The 21,829-nt window shown below is 35.4% G+C and overlaps 1 protein-coding gene across 3 annotated transcripts in view; it reads left to right on the forward strand.

The window, feature by feature from the left end:
- SPRED1 (sprouty related EVH1 domain containing 1) overlaps positions 1-21,829 on the forward strand; it is a 61,239-nt gene that overhangs the window by 26,267 nt on the left and 13,143 nt on the right. The window contains exons 1-4 of one of the 3 annotated variants that reach the window (XM_010391532.4): positions 667-3,577; positions 8,422-8,596; positions 16,499-16,667; positions 17,933-17,982. In XM_010391532.4, the coding sequence (XP_010389834.1) occupies positions 8,453-8,596; positions 16,499-16,667; positions 17,933-17,982 (363 nt within the window). In that variant the 5' untranslated portion in view covers positions 667-3,577; positions 8,422-8,452. Of the gene's footprint in view, positions 1-666; positions 3,578-8,421; positions 8,597-16,498; positions 16,668-17,932; positions 17,983-21,829 lie in introns of those variants that run through there. The other 2 variants (XM_010391524.4, XM_039552177.1) reach the window with 2 other exon arrangements.

Consider the following 21,829-nt stretch of genomic DNA (forward strand, 5'->3'; position numbering starts at 1 on the left):
AAAATCTGTGACAATGTTTTCTGATCTGTTTGAGAAAAGTATAACAGCTTTGTCCTTTATTTTTGCTATGTAAGCTCTTAGGTGGAGGAAAATAATAGCTTTCTGAACATTTGTGGGGTACTATTCCTAAATACAACAAGCAGTGGAATAAGAAGTACACAGGTGCTTGTTTGAAAATAGCATGTCTAGTACATCCTGTTATACCTTAGGGTAGCTAAAATTGTTCATGAGGGATGTGTTAGTTACCTTCATCTTATTTTAGTGGTCAAGAACTTTATTACAAAATGGCTTTTTTTATTAATGTATTCACATCTGTTAACAGGGTTTCCAGTCCTGCCATCCATAACCTCAGTAACTAGATGACCAGCTTGGACAATGAGAGTGATCTAATTGCACTTGCATACTTGATACTTGGACTTTGTGAGCATATAAGACTGGAGGAAAATGGCTCTGAGAGAAGAGAGAATTCTGACCTGTTCAGATACAACTATTACCTAAAATCTTTCCATAAATTGTTGTTCTAAACTGTAGTAATCATTGCTTTTCCCAGGAAAATGAAGTGCAACTGAATCTGTAAGCTTCATTTAAAAAAAAAAAAAAAAAAAAAAAATTATAGACTGGATGGATGTTGTCTGAAGACATTTACTGGAAGTGTCAAGTTGTCTTAGTCTCAGTGGAATCTGCCTTAGGCTGCAGACTTGTGCTTGTCCTAAGTTTGCTGAAGAGCTCAAGAAAATGAAAAGCTTGTGTTCCATCACTTCTTTAGATGTTCCTTTGTTTTTGCAAGGTTGGAAAGAAATGGTAACTTTTCTTATTAAAAAAAACCCCCAAACTAAACCTCTTTCTCTTGTTTTATTTGTGGGCTCTTTAACCTTTCTCTACACGTTTCCATGGTAAGCAAATCAGAATTAATACATGGCATCAATAACCCAGTAGCTTGGTAAGAAACAAGTAATGATTTCACGGAATTAAAAGAGGGTACAGACAGTTCTGTGCTATAAATTGAATGAAGAGATTCCTGTGGATCTTCAGAAACTCTGGGGTAAGGAAGAAGTAAAAAACTATGAGAATATATGCAGAGAAGGGAAGACGGGTTAGGATGGAGAGTGGATATTTTTGGAGTTATGGCTGTCAGCTTTTAAAAATGAGGCAAATTTAGGGTTTTCTGGAGGAAGCCCATTAAACTTGGAGGGTACATGAGTACCATGATCTGACCACTCGAATTGTGTTACCCATCTGCCTAAAATTGGATGGAATCCAGTCCAGGAGTCCTTGGTACCAGCAGTCCTCTGTTGTGAACAGGCAGCTGTGGAAGTGATCAAAAAGCATCTTCCATGTCCATCTTATCCCACAGACTACTACAAAAGGGATTACATACTGTATGCTGTTTATTTAGTTCTGCTACATGTGTCCAAAACCTGTAGAGCCATCTTTGAATGTTACTTTGATTCTTTTTCATTTTTGTGGGGAAGGGTAGAAGGAAAAGTAAGTTTGTTTGGGGGTTTTATTTTATTGTGTATTTTATATTAGTTGCCATTTTCTAAGTAATATGCCTTGACCAGATGGTGTTACAGAACTCTTTCTCTTATGAAAACGTAGGCCTTCAGAAGGCAGTTTCTTTAAAAGGTGTAGAATCCAATGTGTTGTGATCTCCTTTAGTGTGATAAAATATTACTTCATTTAACCCTTATGGATGACCTACAGAAGTAAGAGAAAGTAGCTACAATTATTAAACAAGAGAAGATGCTGGGGAGCAGGGCTAAAATGTTTTTCATACAAATGTCAAATACATACTTCGTATGTAATTTTGATGGGTTTCAAATCTTAACAGCTTCTCCAACAGAGCTTATGGCAGCAGCCATTCTTCCTTGCAGCATTAATTTACATGGACATACATCTTAATTTGTCTATATTCAAATAGGAGCACTAGAACCCCATTCCTATTTTTAATTTTTTTTTATTGTTCTTATTTTGTCTCCAAGAGAACACTTCACAAGAGCAATATACTATTTTGACACTTGTTCATTTGGGTCTCATTTTCCCTTTTGAATTGTAGGTGCACTGTCAAGCACCTTGTTTTATGAGCCTCTTCTGCTAAATAATAATTGTAATCATGTATTTTTGGCTCTTTCAGGATACGAGTTAACCCTTCCTTACATAATACAGTTTCCCATGTAGATTTTTCCTTTTACGATTTTGGGTACAAGCCATTTTGCTTGGTAGTTCAGGTTTCTTTAAGTAGATTTTCTTCTTGTTGTTTTGTTTTGTAGATTTTTGGGGTTTGTTTTTTGAGCAGAAATGTTCCATTCAGGTTTTTTGACAAAATCAGTGTGGTTACCAATATCTTAAATGTAACAGCATTTGTCTGTAGTTCCTCCTGGAAATCCATGTCTTTCCTTGCTAAACTCCTCACAGAAATAAACTTCCTAGGCATAGTAGCCATGCACATTAGCTGTTTATTGTGAGGAATACTTCTTGCATCTTTTTAGAGGAGAAAATCTGCCAAGTTTTGCATTCTACCAGAGTAAGAGTTTTGTGTTTATTCTGATTTGTTGATATAATTTTGAGAGGAGAAGGGTAACAGTCATGTTGAGCAGAGCCTCGTTTAGTAGCTGTTATGGCAATATCCTCTTCATTAAAAAATAATAAGATATGCTGTCATACATTTTTGTGATGTAAATTATGTCTTCTTTAGCCCTTGTGCTACATTTGCATCTCCTTCTGTTTTAGGTAAGTCATTAATATTTTGTACCAGTGGCACTCATTCTCTAAACCTTTAGTAACAAAGGGTTTATAACATCAGCAGTGTACTAATAAGATTATGTGATATTGGTGAAATTATTTTTTTTCTACATTGAGTCAATACTCAAAAAATGCTATCTGCAAGTAAAACAGATTTTTAGCTCAGTGGTCTGGCAGTACCTTTTGGTACTCAGACATGCACGTACTCATGAGCACTTCTCTAGCTGGGAATCATAAAGTCTTCTGCTAAGCTGTTTGGATAATAAGAACCATAAAAAGCCAAGTGTGGTTCATGTATGCTCCTTTGGTAAGGCTACAAACACAAAAGTATATTGCAGCAGAAGCTGGAGGGGCTAAAGTACGTGTGTAAAGTGCCAGTCAAAGGTAAAGAGCCTTGATCCATGGGCATTTCACGTTTGGAGAAAAGCCTGGAGCTGTTACTTGTGTGCCAGCAAAGATAGTGTAATTTCATAGCAGAGTGTGTCACGATTTTTCAGAACGCCTTTTTTTTTCCCTTAGCCTTGTCAGAAGTGTTTAAACAGCAGTTTGCACAGTGACAACTCTTGCTTCAAAGTATCATGAATTCTTATAAATTAACCCATATTGGTTATATTTACGAAGTTGTGTTTTTTTTTAATTGCTGTGCTTTGAAATAGGATATTAAATAAAAGAAAGAATAATTGAGATTGGAAGGCATCTCTGGAGGTCATCTTCCCTGCTGCTCCAAGAAGGGTCACCTATAACAGGTTACCCAGGACTGTGTCCAGATGGCTTTTGAAACTCTCCAAGGATGGAAACTCCGCAACTTCTCTGGATAACCTGTGTTAGTACTCAGGTGCTGTCACAGTGAAAAAGTGGTTGCTGATGTTCAAATGGAACTTCCTGTGTTTCAGTTTGTATCTGTTGTCTCTGGTGCTCTCACTGGGCACCATTGAAAAGAGCTTCTGCCTATCCTCTTCACACTCTCTCTTCAGCTATTTGTATACACTGATAAGATACCCATGAGTCTTTTGTTCTTCGGGCTAAGCAGTCCCAGCTCTCTCAGCCTTCCCTCCTCCAATGGATGCTTCAGTCTCTTAATCATTTTTGTTGCACTGTGCTGGACCCACTCCAGGAGCTCCATGTCTCTTGTGTACTGGAAAGCTCAACACTGGACAAAGCTCTCCAGGTGTGGCTTCAGTAGTGCTGAGTAGAGACAGAGGATCACCTTCTGTGACCTGCTGGCAGTACTTCTAATTGCAGCTGGGACACTGGAAGTTGGCCTCCTTTGTCCATGTGGCATGTTTTTGGCTTGTGTTCAGCTTGGTGTCCATATGAAACTCGAGGTCCTTTTCTTCAAATCAGCTTTCCAGCTTTGAAAGAAATTATAAGTCTAAATATTTTTACCAAAGCTGAAAAAGTCAGTTTCTTCTGTGGTTCAATTTATAATTCCACTTGCAGATCCAGGTTTCTTGATGGTAATGGTAGTAAGCTGTATAGTACTAAAAAAAAAAATTGCAGTTACAGTACAATTGTTTTAAGCAACACTTCTGAAATCACTTTTGTTTTTCAGACCTATTTTAAAATAGAAATGTGCAAAATGCAGTACAAGTAAAAGAATGGCAATGTTTAGTATGAATTAGGAGAGGGAAGATTTGCTTACTGTTGATACTAGGTTAAAATAAATGTAAAGCAACAAGATGGCTGCTTCCCCACTTCCCCCAACATCTCTTCCCCTTTTTCTCTGGGAAAAGTATTTTGGCAGAAAATTCTTAATATTCATTCTCTTTTGCTTGGCTAATGGAACAAAGGACAAATGTAATAACATTTGTTATCTTTAGTTGTCTTGATATTAAATGTAATAAATACCCCAAATTATAAAAATAATTTACTTTTTACACAAAACCAATAAATAATCACAGTGATGAAATTACAATTGTCTTACTTCCCCGGCCACCAAAAGCAGGATTATTCCTTAGTTGTTGAGCTGAAGGTCCCAGCCTGTCTTGGCCAGTGACGTGCTTCCTGAGCTTGCACAACAGTTTGGTCATCCAGCTCATAAGTCAGTTTGGGCCCAAGAGCATTACAGTGATATAAACACACAGTTTTTTGAGGGAGGAGAGAGCCTTTAAAACCTCTTGTCAGATTTTAATGCTTGATGTTCTTAAAATGCCTGCTGATGGTAGGCAAGGACTGTAGGTCATATCTTTCCTGTCCACTTAATGGTTTATAACCCTTTGATTTTGCCACTAATGCTTTCTCAGGCTGCTTAGTCCACCCCATTTCAGATTTTGATTTTGATGTAAGAATAATCTTTATTTGATTATGCTTTTAGAGTGAAACTTCATGCAACATATTTAATATGCTATCTTAAAATTGCTTCATTTCAGGTTTACTAGGTATAGCACTCAGACACATGCTGTACTCCTCAGTAAATCTTCACTGCTAGAGGGAAAAAATACTGCAGACAACTTTTTTTTCTCTTTCTCCTTTATTCCAATTTATAATTCCCTTTAATCGCATAAGAATACCATACTCTTATCTCCTACCTGAGGCACTCAGATGTTAGAGTGATCTGTTTCCCTAGTTGTTAAGCACTGATTTTGGATTCCAGTGTCATTGTCCCCAGTCTTACTCATCCTCGTACTGACTTTAGGAAAGCAGCATGCCCCTTTGGCCAGAATACAATCTCCTTTAAACCTTGCACTGCCTCAAGAATTTCCAGGGACCGCAACCAAAACCAGGGAGTCTCAAGAAAAGTTGGCTTCCGTACAGTAGCTTCGGACCTGCTGTTGCAATGCTGCTCTTCATGCTCCATTTCACACGCTTGTGGTAGCTCTGGTAAAAGGCTTTGTAAGAGCAATGCTCAACTGATCGCCCTGTTTGTTTGGTTTTTCTTTTGTTCAGGTATTCCTGATAGAGCTGCTAAACATGCAAGAGTAGGTAAAAACCTCAGGCTGTGTTAGGAAAACACTGAAGCCTTGTCTGCCCTTTCTCCCACCGCTAAGGTACACCAGCAGTGTAACAATTTGTTCTAAAGTTCCCAAGAGTAGATGGGGCTGTAATGCTTAGAGATACAAGACTTCTGAGTGCTTTCATAGTGTCAGTAGTGTGACAGGCAGATGCTGTTTTGTTTGCAGAGGATTTTGGAAATGGGAATCATTCATGGGTCCTGCCAGCATTCTGGCTAATTGCAAGCCAGGTTGTGTTGTTACTGAAAATAGCTTTTGTTACCAATTATGAGTTCCATTCAAATATAAAAAATAGTACTAAAAAACAGCCACCAACAGAAACATAAAACTAAAAATCTCTTTGTAGACTTTGGCATTGTTACAGGTACAGAATTTGTCTAGTTAATCTACAGGGTGGTTGTATGGGAAAACTGGCTTGTTTCAATTTAAGAGATTATTCATTAAATATTACCTTGGGGAATTTTACTTTGCACTAATGCAGTAGATTTGATAGTAGTTTCTAAAATATTTGAAAGGATAAATGTTTAACGTATTCATTTGGAATATATGGAAAGCAAAACTCAAGATTGTTAGCTAGACCACACTAGGCATCTCAGTATAGGATAGGGGGAAAAATCCCAACACTGTCAGAAAACTCTATTGAATGGAAGTAGCTTAAGCGTCCTTCTTTGCTTCTCCTTAGCAGTTCTTGTAAAGAAAATGGATGTGGAGTGTGAACTTTCATTTTAAGAAAAAATTAATGTTATAGTCTGAGCTTTCTTGTGGAGCCTAAGGGAAGTTCTCTTTAACTGTACTCTTGCTGCAGTCTGTTGATATACAAAAAAACCCCTCTAATATTCAGATTTATGACCAAGTTTATGGAGTGAATAACTTCAAAGCTAAATTTGTGGTTTGCTTAAATTGAGAATAGCAATGACAGTTTTTCGGTTTAACCAATCCTATTTCTTATTGTTTTAGAGGAGAGTCTTGGTGTCTTCAGTTTCTGTCAGAAGAGGTTCTTCTGAGAGAAATGAGGTGAAAGACTACCTGTGTATGAAGTGTACAACTACAATCTGACCTTAGCTCTGAGTGAAACACAGTGACAGAGATCAGTGAAGGAATAATTCAACTCTCAGTAATATTATTAAGCATCAAGATGCAGCCATTTTTATTTGCAGATATTAGAATTGTGATAGATGCGTACAATGAAGGATTGGCTTTTTCTTTATTATATTTGTCTGCTGTGTTTGAGTACTTAAGTAAAAGATGTTGGTGGAGAAATGGTGAGCAACATTGACTGAACTGTCATTTTAACTATTAGATTTAGAGAGATGACAGGGCTTTGCTCAGAGGCAGCAAACAAAATTTAGCTGCCTATAAGCTAAAAATTTATAGTCTTGTATAATTTTCCATTTTGCAAACCATTATGTATTTAAGCCTTAGATGCCTCCAGCAAAATTCTTATACATACATATATATATATACACACACACAAGTGAATCATATGTGTGAATCATATGTGTGTGTGAGAATGTAATATATTAATTACGCAAAAAAGCCTACCTTTGTTATTTTGGGATATTGGGGGGGGTGAGGGGAAGGTGTTGGAAATAAAGCAGTGATCTTTTAAAAGTGCAACATCTTGGTGAATAGTTTTATCTCAAATACAGAAGGAACAACTTTGTCCTCTACTGATATTTCCTCTTCAACCCTTAAATTTGACATCACTAGTGCTAACTGGCATAAGTACTTAAACCCGCACCAGGAATATATTGCAAAAAGATAACACCTTATTTTAAGGTGTTGAAATGTTCAATCATTAACTGCTGCATTCATCCAGTAATCTGTATTTCAAATGTAGCATCTTATAACATCCTTGGCAAGCCATGGGGTTTTCCAAGTGATGTAGTGGCAAATTCACAACCAAAACTAAAAGTTTACATTTAATTTAAAAGAAAAAACTAAGAGCAGAGAGAGAGAGAGAAATGACCAAAACCTCTTTTTCCAATACTCTGGAATTTGGATTTTAAGTAATGACATGACAATAATTTGTTTATTTTATAAGAATACTAAATGATGGAAAAAGGTGTTAGATTGTAAAATGCAAGTAATTTTACACCCGATGCAAATACAGGAGAGAAATAGCAAGTAGACACTTCAAGTATGGATTTTAAGTAGCTATAACTGGTTCTGTTTTCAAACCCCACAATGTGTGTCTTGACCTACCCTTGCAAAGGACAGGTTATATGCATGGGGAGGAGAGCTGGATGAAGGGAAGCAGGGTTTCTGGCTAGAAGCCTGTTCTTGTTTAGATTTCAGTGACAGAAGGCCTGATCTCTTTCTGTTTTCTTGTTCTCTTTTCTGTGCAATTTCATGGTGGCTGACTGGCCTCATGATTAGTCTAAAATAAATCAGGAGTTGATTCTTATTCTCTTTCCGGCCCTCTAGCTAGATCACTGAGTGTAAAGTTCTTAGAAGAACATGAGTTTTGACTAGGCAACTATATTCTCTGGTTAAGTCTCTTTACAAAAGATCACAAGCTCTGAGACATCCTAATGAAGGCATAAAAATACAGAGGAACATTTTTTCGAGAGTGGTCTTACATTGGTTTCTGCTAGGTGATGTTTGTGGAAAGATTATTAATTATCGTGATCTTGGTTGTGGCTTTGTTGTTTTTGTTTTGTTTTTAACTAGACTTAGCTGGTTTAAGTTTATGGAAAACTAATTTCTTCTTTTGCTTCTCTTTCAGTAATAGTTATGCACGAGTGCGAGCTGTGGTGATGACCCGGGATGACTCAAGTGGTGGATGGTTACCACTTGGAGGGGGTGGACTAAGCTGTGTCACAGTCTTCAAAGTCATTCCCCAGGAAGAGAATAGCTGTGCTGATTTTCTTATCCATGGAGAACGACTCAGGGATAAAACGGTAACAATTTGCATCTATTTAATGATCATATTAAAACTATATGGGACATAAGTATAGATGCTTGCTTATTATTGCTTGTAGACTATGAAGTAAATTTATAGTCTCAGTCTAATGCTGTTGCTGAACTTTTCTATAACAATGATTATGTATCAAAAGAGTCAGTTATTTGTTTTAAATGTTTTTAAATGTAATACCCTGCTTTTTTAGAACTAAGTACGTTGATTTTTTAGAAATTTTCCATACATTTTGGGAAACATTTTGCTTTTTTCTTCCAATGAAAGATTAGAGTTAAATCTTGTTTATATACCAGTGATAATACATTTAATAGGAGTGCTGAAATGAGAATTTTATTAAGAACATGAAATCAGATTAAATTCCTCAGGAATGATTTGCTTAGTTGTGGAATATGGCTATGACAAAAAGTAGCCATTTTACATGAGAACAACTTCATATGGGAAGACAGCATGAAGCTGACAGGTCCGAGAACTGACCTGGATTGATGAACACATAGACAGTATTCATTCATCAGGAACCTTACATAAAATACCAGTAATAAACATCTCTTAAATAGCATCATGAAAATCAGCCTCACAAAAGGAAAACTGGTGCAGGATCTCAGCCATTTCTACATGCAGAGCTAAGACAAAATGGGCTTACTAAGGATTGCTTGGTTACTTGTGTGGCAAACATTTCTGAATGGGGGCTGTGTCTTACTGTGGAAACAACGCGAAGTGGCGAAGGCACAAAAGCTCCATCTTAATGACTTTTATCAAGAATTTATTCTTTTCTGCCAATGAATTTTGACTCCTCTGTAAGCTTAAAAGATAGAATTACTTCTCATACTGTACTGCTGACCCTTCCTCAAAAACACCAGTTTCTCCCTTGAGGCAGGACTGCTGAGTTTTCTGCCTTGACTGTGACTCTGTAGGAAGAGAGCATATAAATAGAAATTCTGCTGACTCAGTTGTTTCAGTGGGGCGTAGCACTATTAGCAGAGTACCCTGTGTTCCCACACAGCTATGTGCACCTGCAGTTCCTTCCTCACTTTGCAGTAGTTCCCTTTAGAATTTTTTTAGCCTCGTCGAGGCTCTTTTTGAGAAGCTTAATTGCATTTAGAGATACTTGATAGTTTTCTCGTAATTCTTAATGCTTGGAACATTCACAGCTTGCCTTAAAAATAATATAATGCTCAGAACTAAAGACTGGTTTAATGTTTTTCCTGCATGCATATAAAAATGTCCAGCCATCAGTGTCCTAATCTGTTTGTGGTGTTCTCTTTTCCGTTTCCTCTAGGCAAGCCTTGTTTTGTTTCCACTTTTGGTTGAAGGTTTTAAATGTCTCTCCTCCACTTCCTATCTAAAATTAAGCTCATGTTAGCGTGAATATGTTTTCCAAACCTTTATTGTCTTGAGCAGTTTGTTTTGTTTTCGGTTTTTTGTGTGTGTCCCATCCTGTGTCCATCTGTCTTACTTCTACTTGCTTCCCAAATGTGACCTAACTAGTTGGTCAGAGCAGATTGTAACCTTCCTGTAGTTATGGGAAGTTGCTGTTGGAAGTCAGCCCCTCAAAAACACAGGATAAAAGGTGGAAGAAGTGCAGCTAGGATGAACATCTCTCCTGTGTGTATTGAACAAAGCTCAGGGAACTAACAAATACAGATTTAGGGTGTGGAGAAGAATACTGGAGAGCCAGTGATTCTTTGATAACTGAGTGAAAGGTCACTATGTATTAATGTATTTCCACAGACTTCAGATAATGCAATTATAAGCAACAGCTAATATGTAATGAATTAACGACCAAGTTGCATAGTATGCAACAAGACCCCACTTGGCACAGAAGAAACAAGATCCTACGTATATGTGATGGCAAAATTAGGTCATGACACTTACTTAGAAGGGCAGAAGGTAGCAGGGACTGAAAGAGAAATTCTGTTGGACACATCACTGATTCTAAAACTTTTCTGATCCTACGCTTTCAATATGGTTAATGGTTTTACATTTGTTCTTAGGATATTGCTGTGGATTCACTGTTCAAGCACAATTTTTAACAATTTTTAATTAAGTCAAGCAATTGGGGTTTTAGTCCAAATAGAATTGACAGGTGACTATTATATTTCATAATAGTGATATATTTTATTTTTTATTTAAAAATAAAAGTGGAAGCCACTGTATTTGCTGTTGAGTAGAGACCAAATATTTTGATCATCTTCATATTTTGAGGAAGTGTTATGCTGAATCTGCTGTTTCTGTGCCCCAACTTCCCTCTAGTCTCATTTTAGAATGCCCTTGGTAATCTCAATGCCTGAATAATCTTAGAAGTTAGTAGTATGCTGTTTAGTTGGTTGCTCTGCCATTGTACTTGAAAAGAGAATGTAACAATATTTTTTTAATAACAAACAGTTTTGAGCATTTAAGTTTTTCAGGCTTTGAGTATGTGTGTCTTCAGGAATGTTTAATCTACTGTAATATCTAGAAGTCACTTGGACCATGGTTTCCAGTTCACTGACTTTTTTGCAAGGTACACACAGCTGTTTCTGAAAATACTTCTATGGATTAAAAGAGAAAGTCATCTTTACAAATGGAACATCCTCTAAAGTCACACATTGTTAAAATACCTTTCTAATCAAGATTGTCTTGATTTTTCTCTGGCCAGTAAGTCTCTTCTTTTGTGAATTGGCTTAGCTTCCAGAAGATGTACAGACATTCCCTTATCCTGGAAACCTAGGATTGTGGAACTTGGAGCACTTTTCTGACACAGGGCAGCATAGGTTTTGAAATATCTTAGGTTAGAAAGTAAATGGTGTTCAGTTCTATGGCTTTTACCTAAGATATATGGGAATCATAATGCCAGTATAACTGTTTAACCTATGTGTCAGTACAAAGGTGGAATTCTCTCCAAAGCAGCTTGAAATCCATAGGTGAGGTATTTGATGGAGGTATCTTCCAGATGCCTCTTAAATGGTTGTACTGAAGAGGAATGAATTAGCTTTAGTTGCTGCTTCTCCAAGTGCTGCTTCTGATGCTACATTGCAGTTCCATTCCAGTGTGTCATATCTTGCCATGTATTTTATAGGCTATGCAGGCATTTAATTACAACTATAGATCTCAATCTGTAAATCAGCTGCATAAATTAAATACTCTGGAATGAACATCAAAATATTGAAGTTCCTTGTTGGAGAGGGCTGGTGTTGTTTCTTTTTAGACCTGAGAGGCAGGTTGCTGTCAGCCCTTCTATGAACCAGCTTCAGACTACATGTAGAACTTCCAAAATTTTTGTGCAGTACGAAGCTATTTAAAATATTTTGTGGTATTCACAAAAAGCATCTTAGTTATCTGAGAAGAAAATCAAAGTGATGACACCACTGAATTAACTTGAGAGAGAATGCTCCCTGCTAGTTTGCTCAGGTTTAGATTTGTGTTGGAATGTAAGGGTATTTTGTGAAGACTTTTCACATAATTACACATTTCCCCCTTTATTATAATCACCTTCCTAGATCTGGCTCCAGCCAGTCTGCTTGGAACAATTGCACTTCCTCATAACCTGGTCAGGTGTGCTGTTCTCTCCTTCTGTGTTTACAGTAGCTCTCTTCTATCTTAATAGCACTACTGTTAAACATATATTAGGCACAAACTTACTGGGTTTTAGGCATTGGTGAATTTTACCTTCTTGAACAAAAAGTTTAATAGACTTCTCTGGTTTATTTTCTTCTCCAGACTTTTGCCATGCAAGTTTTTATCAATGGAGAAAGGAAAATATTACTAGTATCTTTTAGATCATGAATCAGGAGTGACAAAGTTTAAAATCTTTCTGTTGAAGAACAACTAATTGTGTAAAGGGAGAGAGACAAAACTAAAACTGAATATAAATACCATTCTCTTTTAAAAGTCTGCTGTTTACAAACTGAAATACTTGCTTTTTTAAATTGTCTTTAAAGTTTGAAGGAAGATTGATTCTGATGGGCTGTAGTACAGCGCTTACATCATCTTTTTTTAACTGAATCAAAAAAAGTATGCATAGAATAATTATGTCATATGGTTACCATGGCACTGGGTCCATATACTCAGTATATTCATTCTGTAGCATGAATATACTCAGGTCATGTTGCTTGTTCCCAAGAGTGAAGCAGAAAAGGCATCGAAAAACGATGTGCTTTTATGTTTGTAGATTTGGGTTGGGAATGAAAAACAGTGAAGCTGTCTATCTTACATGTGCTCTTGTAAGCTTTGAAAGTACAGCTAGAAACCAGTAAAATACTATCCAGTATCTCGAAATGTTCAATTATTTGGTCTGTTATCAAGATAGAAATTTGTATCAAATGCAAAAGTTTTTTTCTTATTTTTTTCTGAAATAAGCTCTAAATAATGATGTCATATCTTAAATACTCACTTCTGTTAAAAAAAATTTGGTTTTATGTGCTGAAGTAGAAAATTTCTGACTCTGGAGATTGATCTTGTCTATATAAGTCAAATAGATTTTATTGTCTTTAGACAATTTAGTTTTTAGAGGTGAGAAAAGAAACATTAAGCAAACAAGTATTTTTGAGTAGCAATGAATTCATTAGTGTTACACTTAGTGACATCTAGATATTAAAAGGATTTTTTCATTAAATAATAGGAGACATACAGTCGTATTTATGCTCTGACAATTTAAATTTTGATCGTGTGTGGATCTGGTTTTCTTCTGTCTTGAGTCTGATGACTGCAACATTTTCTATTATCTGCCCATGTAGATGTATCATATTGGCATGGAAGTCTTATGTTAAGTCTCCAAACAAAGAAAACCTTCAGAACAGTAACTCCCAGGGTGTTTTTTGAAATGAAACTTAGTTAAGCTGTAGGCACTTTATTTACAATTTTTCAGGTCTTTGCTGTGCTTATCCCTGGAGATCTTGGGGAAGGTCTACCTAAAAAGGTTTGGGAGTGCTTATTTTGGGTAACTGCGTGGGAGAGTATATGATGTTCACCTATGATGTGGAGAGTTCTGAACCATAGCAAAGTGCACTAAAATATAATCGGAGTTTTGAAATATATCTGCATTGAAAAGGCTTGGTTTCCATTTCCAGACCTTAGAGAATATGTGTATGAGGATACTTCCTCCCCAGCCCCAGTGATAGTTTGTATGCTTGAGCAAAAAGAAACCGTTAGCAAAATTAAGGTTCACAATTTAAAAATTCACTATTGCTGCAAAGCATAGAAGTGTTTCAGGGAGAGAAAAATGCTTCAGGGGATGGTTGGTATGTTTTTTTTATTTGATTTGGATTTTTTGTATTTCTGGATGTAACAAAAACTATTGAAGGGCTGAATGTTTATAAATTTGTGTCCCACTGCTAATTGAGACCTGTAGCTTTTGAGTTTTCTCTGAGGTCGGGCAGGCATCAAGTCTTTCTTGTATAGATTCTTATATCTGATAACACATACAATTTTGATGCAACATATTTTTCCCTTTTCAGTGCCCTTTCACTTATATCCTCTGTGTTAACTGGTCTGTTTTCATACAGGTTTAGATGGGAAAAAGCAGTGTCATCCCCTCAAATGTATTGTTTCCTTGAATCAAGTTGAAAACAATTGCAGTGTTGGATGGGATGTTTTTTGTTAATCATTGCTTGTCATATAAAATGTGAGGGTTGGAAGTGGGGGGTGAGTGTTGCTTTTTGGGGTGGAGTGAGTTGGTCTGGGGATTTTCTAGTTTGGTTTGCGTGTCTTTGAAAATCATAGCTCCTACTTAGTGAAGTTTTAATCCAGTTTTTATCTCTAGTGGTAAAATTGTTACTGGATATGAATTTTCAGTATTAAGTAATCTGGATTAATTCCTTCAGGACCAGAAATTCATTGTGATGCTATAAAATCAGGCTTGCAGTACTTTTTGTTGATGTTTTGTGTTGATGCACACAAAATAGACTGTGAAAATAGTTGGTGTTAATGTATTAGAGGTCCCCCTAAAGAGCTCACAGACCTAGAAAAGGCAGTGGTGTGAGAAGCCTTCATTTTTAACTGCTCTTTGAAGGAGGAAGCGAATTTAAAATCATCCAGAGGAACAAAGAACGATTATTTGATACACCTTAGAACTGCAGAATTATACTTTTTTTCTTCTTGCAGCCCCTTTTCCTGCAGACCTACAGCAAATAGTTAGATTCCTTTCTATGTTTTCTTGTAGGCAGTTTTACCTACATATTGTTGACCATTTAGGGAGTTCCGAGTGGAGAAACAAAAAAATTATTTTAGTGCTGAATGAGTTTATATGTGCAGAAAGAATATTATCCTTCTAGAGGCAGAGGTAAAAGGCAATAACAGTTGAGAAAAGATGATTACTGGTGGGGTGTAGGGGGAATGAATAATGAAGAACAAGAGAAAAAACCTATTTGCCTATGTAATAATTAGACAATGAAAGGAGAAGAAGAACACAAAGAATATGTAAGGATAACCTAAGTACAGATTTATTTCTTTTTTTTAATTGGAGGGTATTTTCTCAGTTGTTTATACTTAAACTAATTTTACCACATCCTGTGAGGAATTTCGTATTTTTTCTCTCAAAAAGCCACATATGTAACAAAACAAAAAATTAGAATTCTAAAAGTGCATCAATGAAATTATAGAATATTACTGAAATGATAGAATATTGAAATTCCTCATTCATCTCTCAGTGTAAGCCTTCATCATCAAATACCAATACAGAGGTACAAGTTGTCTTGCTGGGAGCTTTATTGTACTGCTATGGGAGCAGATCAATGCACCTCCCTCCATACTTTCTTGTTCACATTGGGTTATTTTACATCAAGAAACACTCAGTGTAAAAATGTTGCTTAAAATAATTTTTGCCAGTAAACTAAATATTCAAATATATTTTTAAAACCAGAATATTTAAAGGAGAAATGATAGGGCTTTCCAGTACCTGAAGGGAGCCTGCAAAAAAAGCTGGAGACGGATTATTTAATAGAGCATGTAGTGACAGGACAAGGCAGAATGGCTTCAAATTTAAAGAGGGTGGATTTAGATCACATACTAGGAAAAAATTCTTTATTGTGAGGGTGGTGAGGCACTGGAACAGGTAGCCCAGAAAAGTGGTGAATGCTCAGTTCCTGGAAGTGTTCAAGGCCATCTTGGATGGAGCTGTGAGCAACCTGGTCTAGTGGAAGGTGTCGCTGCCCATGGCAGGGGGGTTGGAACAAGTTGGTCTTTGAGGTTTCTTTCAGCCCAAACTATTTTATGATTCTATGTGAAGACTGTGACTTTGCTTCATAACTGAATGTGCATGTATACCAGTAATGATTTTTTAGGCCAAATAATTCTGTTAATTATTCCTAGTTACTGGTTCTTTATAGCTGAACATGAGCCACAAATGTATTTTTGTCTAGGTGCAGGCAGTAGTACATTCATAAAGATTTTAAGTTTTATTAATTTCATTTTTTAAAACAATTCTCTTGTATTACTTTCACTTGTCTAGTAGCCTTTCTGGGAGAAATCTGAAAATCTTCCTGAAAGCAGCATGAAGTTAGCCTAGTGCTAAAAGATTTTGTAGATCCCAGTGATACAGCAAAATCTGCTATCAGCACACATAATGCTTTTTGGGGGGATGTGACCTATTTGCTGAACATCTATCAAATCTGTACTGGTTGTTGCAGGTATAAGATACTTTTGTGAGTATGAGATTTTTGAATAGGAAGGTTGACTCAGTAAACAAATTGTGTCTTCAACCCATAACACTTATCAGCAACCGATAGTGAATAATTTGGCCATAATGCAAATGAAGTTAAAATTACATCCTTGTAGCAGGAAGAAATTTGAAAAGAGACCTCTATCTGCTCTTATGATGTATATTTTTAGGTAGTTCACAAAGACTTCCTTTTGTTCTCAAATTTGATATATTGGTCATTGATATCTTTTCCTTCTGTTTTCTTCCTGAAAGGTGGTCTTGGAATGCACATTAAAGAAAGACCTCGTTTACAACAAAGTTACTCCTACTTTTTACCACTGGAAGATTGATGACAAAAAGTTTGGCCTCACATTTCAGAGTCCTGCTGATGCAAGAGCATTTGATAGAGGTATTCGGAGAGCAGTAGAGGATATTTCTCAAGGTACATATTTCAGGTGAAAGACTTGGTGGGGTGGAGGGACATTGAGTGTTTACTAAATTAGATGTCAAAGCACTTTGTGTAACATTAACATTGACAGTATTTAAGCATGTGGATTAAACTATAGAATATTGAGATTTTAATAGTTTTTGAAATAGTACTGGCATTTCTAAAGTGCCATTCATCCAAGTGTCTTAAATTGTTTCACAGACACTAATAAAGTAATTTCCTGAAACATCCCTGCATAATAAAGCATTGCCTCTTTCTTTTAGATGTGAAGAAATGGAGGAAGCTGGAGTGTTATATTCTCTCACTTGGATCTTAGAAGCTTTTTGCAACTCTTGTGTTCTTATAGGATAAGCTAGGAAGTTGAATGATTTGTGACCTGTTGAGTGCTCTCTTTATTTGCACATACTTTCAGTTAATAGTTTAGTTTTTACTAACAGCTGACAGTGTAGTTCTGAGGAAAGGTTTTTAGGAACAGTAGAAGAATTTACTCAGATAGCAATATGGCCAAGTGGTTCCAGAGCTTAATTGAATTCATGGAAACCAGTGAACAAACTGAAGGATATCATCAAGCCTAGATTCTGAGCTGAAAATGATAAATGTATTGCTGGATTGAGACAAGGAGGGAAGAGAACAGGTGTCTGTTGAATTGAAAGAACAACTCTTTCAGACTTGTAAAAAGTAACTTTATTTAGGGATTTTATGTGTGTTGTCCTCCTAAGAAAGGGAGGAACATGTTTCTGAAGGGAAATGCTTTTTGACATACTATAATGACTGCTCTTGAATTGTGTTGATATCATCTATATCCCTTCAAGACAAATAATTAGAGAACATAAGAGTCATTTTTTTCTCTTAGGGTCTTACAGTTTCAATTTTTGCTGATTTACAGCGAAATACAGCACAGTATGCATTCATGCCAACCAAATGTGTCTGCCTTTAATTTTCAAAATGCTACATTAAAAGGAATATACTCCCTTGCTTCTGACTGCTGATAAGACTTTGAAAATGCTTTTATAAGAAAGCTGGGGACAAGAGAGAGGAGTGTGGCTAGGAATACTCAGAATATAAAATGCAGAATGTAGAAATGAGCGATGCTTACTAAATCAACTTGAAATACAGTGATCTATAGATTAAAAAAGTAAACAAGAATATTTATATCATCATCACTGGATATTGAGAGATGGTGTGGATTATTGGAAGCAGTAAGTGTAAATAAGAAGAAAATAACCTTGTCTACTTTTTTTTTTCTTCTTTATGTAAAGGTTATCCACCCTCCCAAAGTGATGTTGAAGTGGCAGAAGACTGCTTTCAAGTGAGTAAATTTTTAAATTAATTGTGCATTTTTTCTTTTGCAAATGTACTGAACAGATTTTGCTGTCATTAGTGAGACTAAGCAAAATAAGAGCAATAGCAAAATTCAGTTTAATGAAAAAAGTTCCAGAACAATTATCTAGAAGACTTACTATACTGTCTGTCCTAAACTAAGTAGTCATTATTTAATCTATAGGATCATTAACTATCCTGAGTTTAAGTTCAAAATGTCTGTTCAAGTTATATGTCCTCTTTGATCTTATTGAAATATGAAATATTCTTCTGGGAAAAAGAAAATAGAGGGATGAAGAATTTCTTTACTTGTACATCCTGTTTGTTTTCTTAGATTTCACTTTGCAGTGATAAAGCACTTCTAACATAAAATGGTTAGAGTTGATACCGAGACAATGGTTAAAAGAATCTAGTCCAAAGAGAGAAGTTCAGATGATTTTTAAAAACACACTGAAGATAAAGTAGTCTCTTGTTGAGATTCAAGTTTTTATTGATCCTTTTTCACACTATTCAATTTCTGTAAGTCGTAATGGCTTAAGAGATAAAAATTTGTCCAACCATGCTTCAGAGTTACAGTGCTTTACGTGTGTACCATATCATATACCATGAGTACTGTAACACTGATGCATAGCACTGCCTGGTAATATCCAAGAATCCATGTAATTAAAAAGCCAGTATAAAAAAAATTATGGAGATATATAGATATATATACACAGAGAGAGTAAATAACTATAATATCGCTGAGTAAATCCTACTTGTGTCTATGTATACTTGTCATGTTTTCATTCTTATTTATGGTTTTAGGGAAAGCCGTGTCTTCATTCACACATATATTCAGTTTTCAGAGTGCAGATATTTAAATTAATATGAAGATTGTAAAAAACAAGTTGACTCAGGGGTCTTAGTGACTATTCAGAAAACTGATAGTGTTACTAAGTGATTTCTTCTGGGAAAGAGTCTTGTCACTTATGCAATAATAAATTCTGTATCAGTGTAAATAGATCCAGTGTAAAACCTCTGCAACACAAAATTAAGAAAATTAGCAGCCAGCTTTGAAGATATTATGATAGGAGACTGAGAGTCAAGTATTTAGAAAGGATACTGCAATGCAGTGGCAATACAGAAGTCTCCTGATATCTTTTCATTTTGTGGTAGAAGAAATGTATTTCTTTGTGTAAGTGTTGGCTGTGCAACCACCTGTTGTTCTTTATTTGCAGTGCTTTATTTTAAGGCACTTGAAAGTAAAATTGCTATAAATATTAGATATTTCAGATTTTAAAAAGAAATGAGATTTTGACAGGGTGAAGGAAATGTGTGCCAAAGTTAATGCAGTCCTTAATCAACTCTTAAAAGACTTGCTTAAACATGGTTTGTTGCAAGTATTAATAATTGAGCCATTTCTAATTGAACAGGCCTAATGAGATTAGAACAAACCAATTACCTCTTGATTTTGCTGCCTAGTTATTACATTTCTATATAAGGATGCCAAAATTGAGGAAAATATCTGAGATTCTTTATAGTTACAAATTTGTTATTGGGAAAGTGGAGAAAAGTGTATTTACAACATCTCTTGTATATACATGTGAATATCAATACACCACCTATTTACATATGTAAATATAGGTTTACTTTATCTTCCATTTAAAAAAATAAATGCATACATTTTTAAAAATGTCTATAAAACAGATTATAAAAATACACACTATATATATAGTACAGGTAGAAACAATCTTGTGTGGTACAAACTGCTGGTAGAATTGTCTTTTACATTTTAGACAGGAAAACATACTTAATGACTTTATCACAATACACATTGCTTAATAGTGGATTTGTGCTGTGGATAGATGTCCTGTTTTCTAAAGACAAAAAAGCTAGCCAATATCTCTTACCATATCTCTGCATACCGAAGTAAAATAAATGATACTAGTATTGTCTATCAATAACAATACTCAAGGGGGGAGAAAAAAGGAAGTGCAGGAAAAACAGAATCCACCCTGGTTTTAGCTATGCTTCATCTAAACCAGGTTTATGTATCAATAACGAAACTGTAATTGCAGGGTAATGAACATAAGTGTAGAAAAATTGCAGCATTTTAGTTACAGGCATCAGGTCTAGTCTCCAAGAATACCTTTGAAATACCGAATAGTCCACATTCTCTTTCAAATTATTAATTCCTTCCCCTCCCAAGGTTGATACTCTGATAAGTGAAAGTGGATACCCCAGGGTCTTTTTAACTTGTTGGGTAAAACCATCTTTCTTTAAAGATAATATATTGAATATTTGAGGAGTCATGCTGACTTGTCCCCCACTTCTTGCCACCTCTATGTAGTTTAAAAGGCTTAGTGATTTTTTGCTTCCCTGTTTATTTTATAATCTGTTTTCCAAAGTCTCTATTAGTATTTTTGAGTGTATTTTGGAGTATATCTATGCAAGGGCATTTTAGAGTATGGATAGAATATTAATGAGTAATTTTTCCTATACTGTTCTAGTCATCTTACACAGCAGGAATCCAATATTTAGTGTACATTTGAAGTATAAGTATAGTATTTAGTTTGTACATAAATTTCTTTAACAGTGGCTTGTTTTTGTTGTTTCGTTTTTTAATGAAGATGACTAGATGAAGAAGGCTAAACATGCTTCATAAATTATTTTACTGGCTGGTTATATTTGGTGCTACAGAGAACAAATAAAAGGATCCAAATAAGATCAAAAATTATCATCTGACTGTGAAATCTCAATGCTTCTTTTTAATAAGTATTATCACATTTTATAGAAGTAGTTAGCAGAAATAGTCATTGTCCAAAAGTTGTATTTGCATACCTTAAATGTAAATAAAAAACTGCACTCTTGTCTTGTGCCTTCTAGGCTAGAAATTGGCTTGTTATGTTATACCTTGGTTCACTAAATTTTTGACTTTTTTATTTGCATTTTGTAAATAAAATCTCCCAGAGAAGGCATTCTTTTTGCTGAAGATCAAATTTATCATTTTAAGAAGACATACCTTCATTATAGTTTCTTTAGCCTCTCTGTTGTTCACAAATAATGTTAAAATCCTAGTATTAAAATATTATCGCTTAAGGGTTTTCATGGTTGCTTAGATTATTACAATGATTTTCAGTTGTTTAATTAACTTATTAGATGCAAATTTTTCCTATCATCAAATAAGCCCTAGTCTTACCTGATTAATTTCAAATAGAAATACACAAATGAGTTAAGGCAGAGCTGTCTGACTTCCTGTAATGTTGGTAAATGGAACCTGGAAATGTATATGTACTTACATGGAAATACACATTGGGAATATGTTTTGTTATGAAGTTTAGATGTTTTTGGTATAAAATCTTGCATTTTTAATGTAGTAAATGAGCAGCTTGTGTAAGTCAGTTTGCTTGTTTGTTAAAAGATTGGCTCAGATTCTTTTCCTTTACCAATTGTAAACTTCTTGCTCTAAAATTCATCTGGCTTAGTTTAAAAAAAAAATATGTAAAAAAATTCTTTTCTCCTTAGAAGTAAATCTAAATGAAATCTAGAGCTCATGCATTTTAAGTTATTTTTGTGGGGGTTTTGAATCCTGTGATGCATAGGTCTTGCTTTTGTGAACTGAAAAATAGAGTACTTGAGCTTTAATTTCTTTCAGGTTTTGTTGATTCAGCCATATTGGTGTTATTTATAGGCTACTAACACATTTTAACAGTTTTGAAGTAATAAGAATTGGATCACTTATGCAGTGCCAGAAGAAAACTGTAGACTGATAAATTGTAAGCAGAAAATAAAAAGGTTGGCTTGTTCTTTCAGGAGTAAGTACATTGGACTTTTTGTTAGTAGGAAGGGGAAAAGAC

Source organism: Corvus cornix, chromosome 5 (genome assembly GCF_000738735.6).
Source record: "Corvus cornix cornix isolate S_Up_H32 chromosome 5, ASM73873v5, whole genome shotgun sequence".
NCBI classification, from domain to species: domain Eukaryota; kingdom Metazoa; phylum Chordata; class Aves; order Passeriformes; family Corvidae; genus Corvus; species Corvus cornix.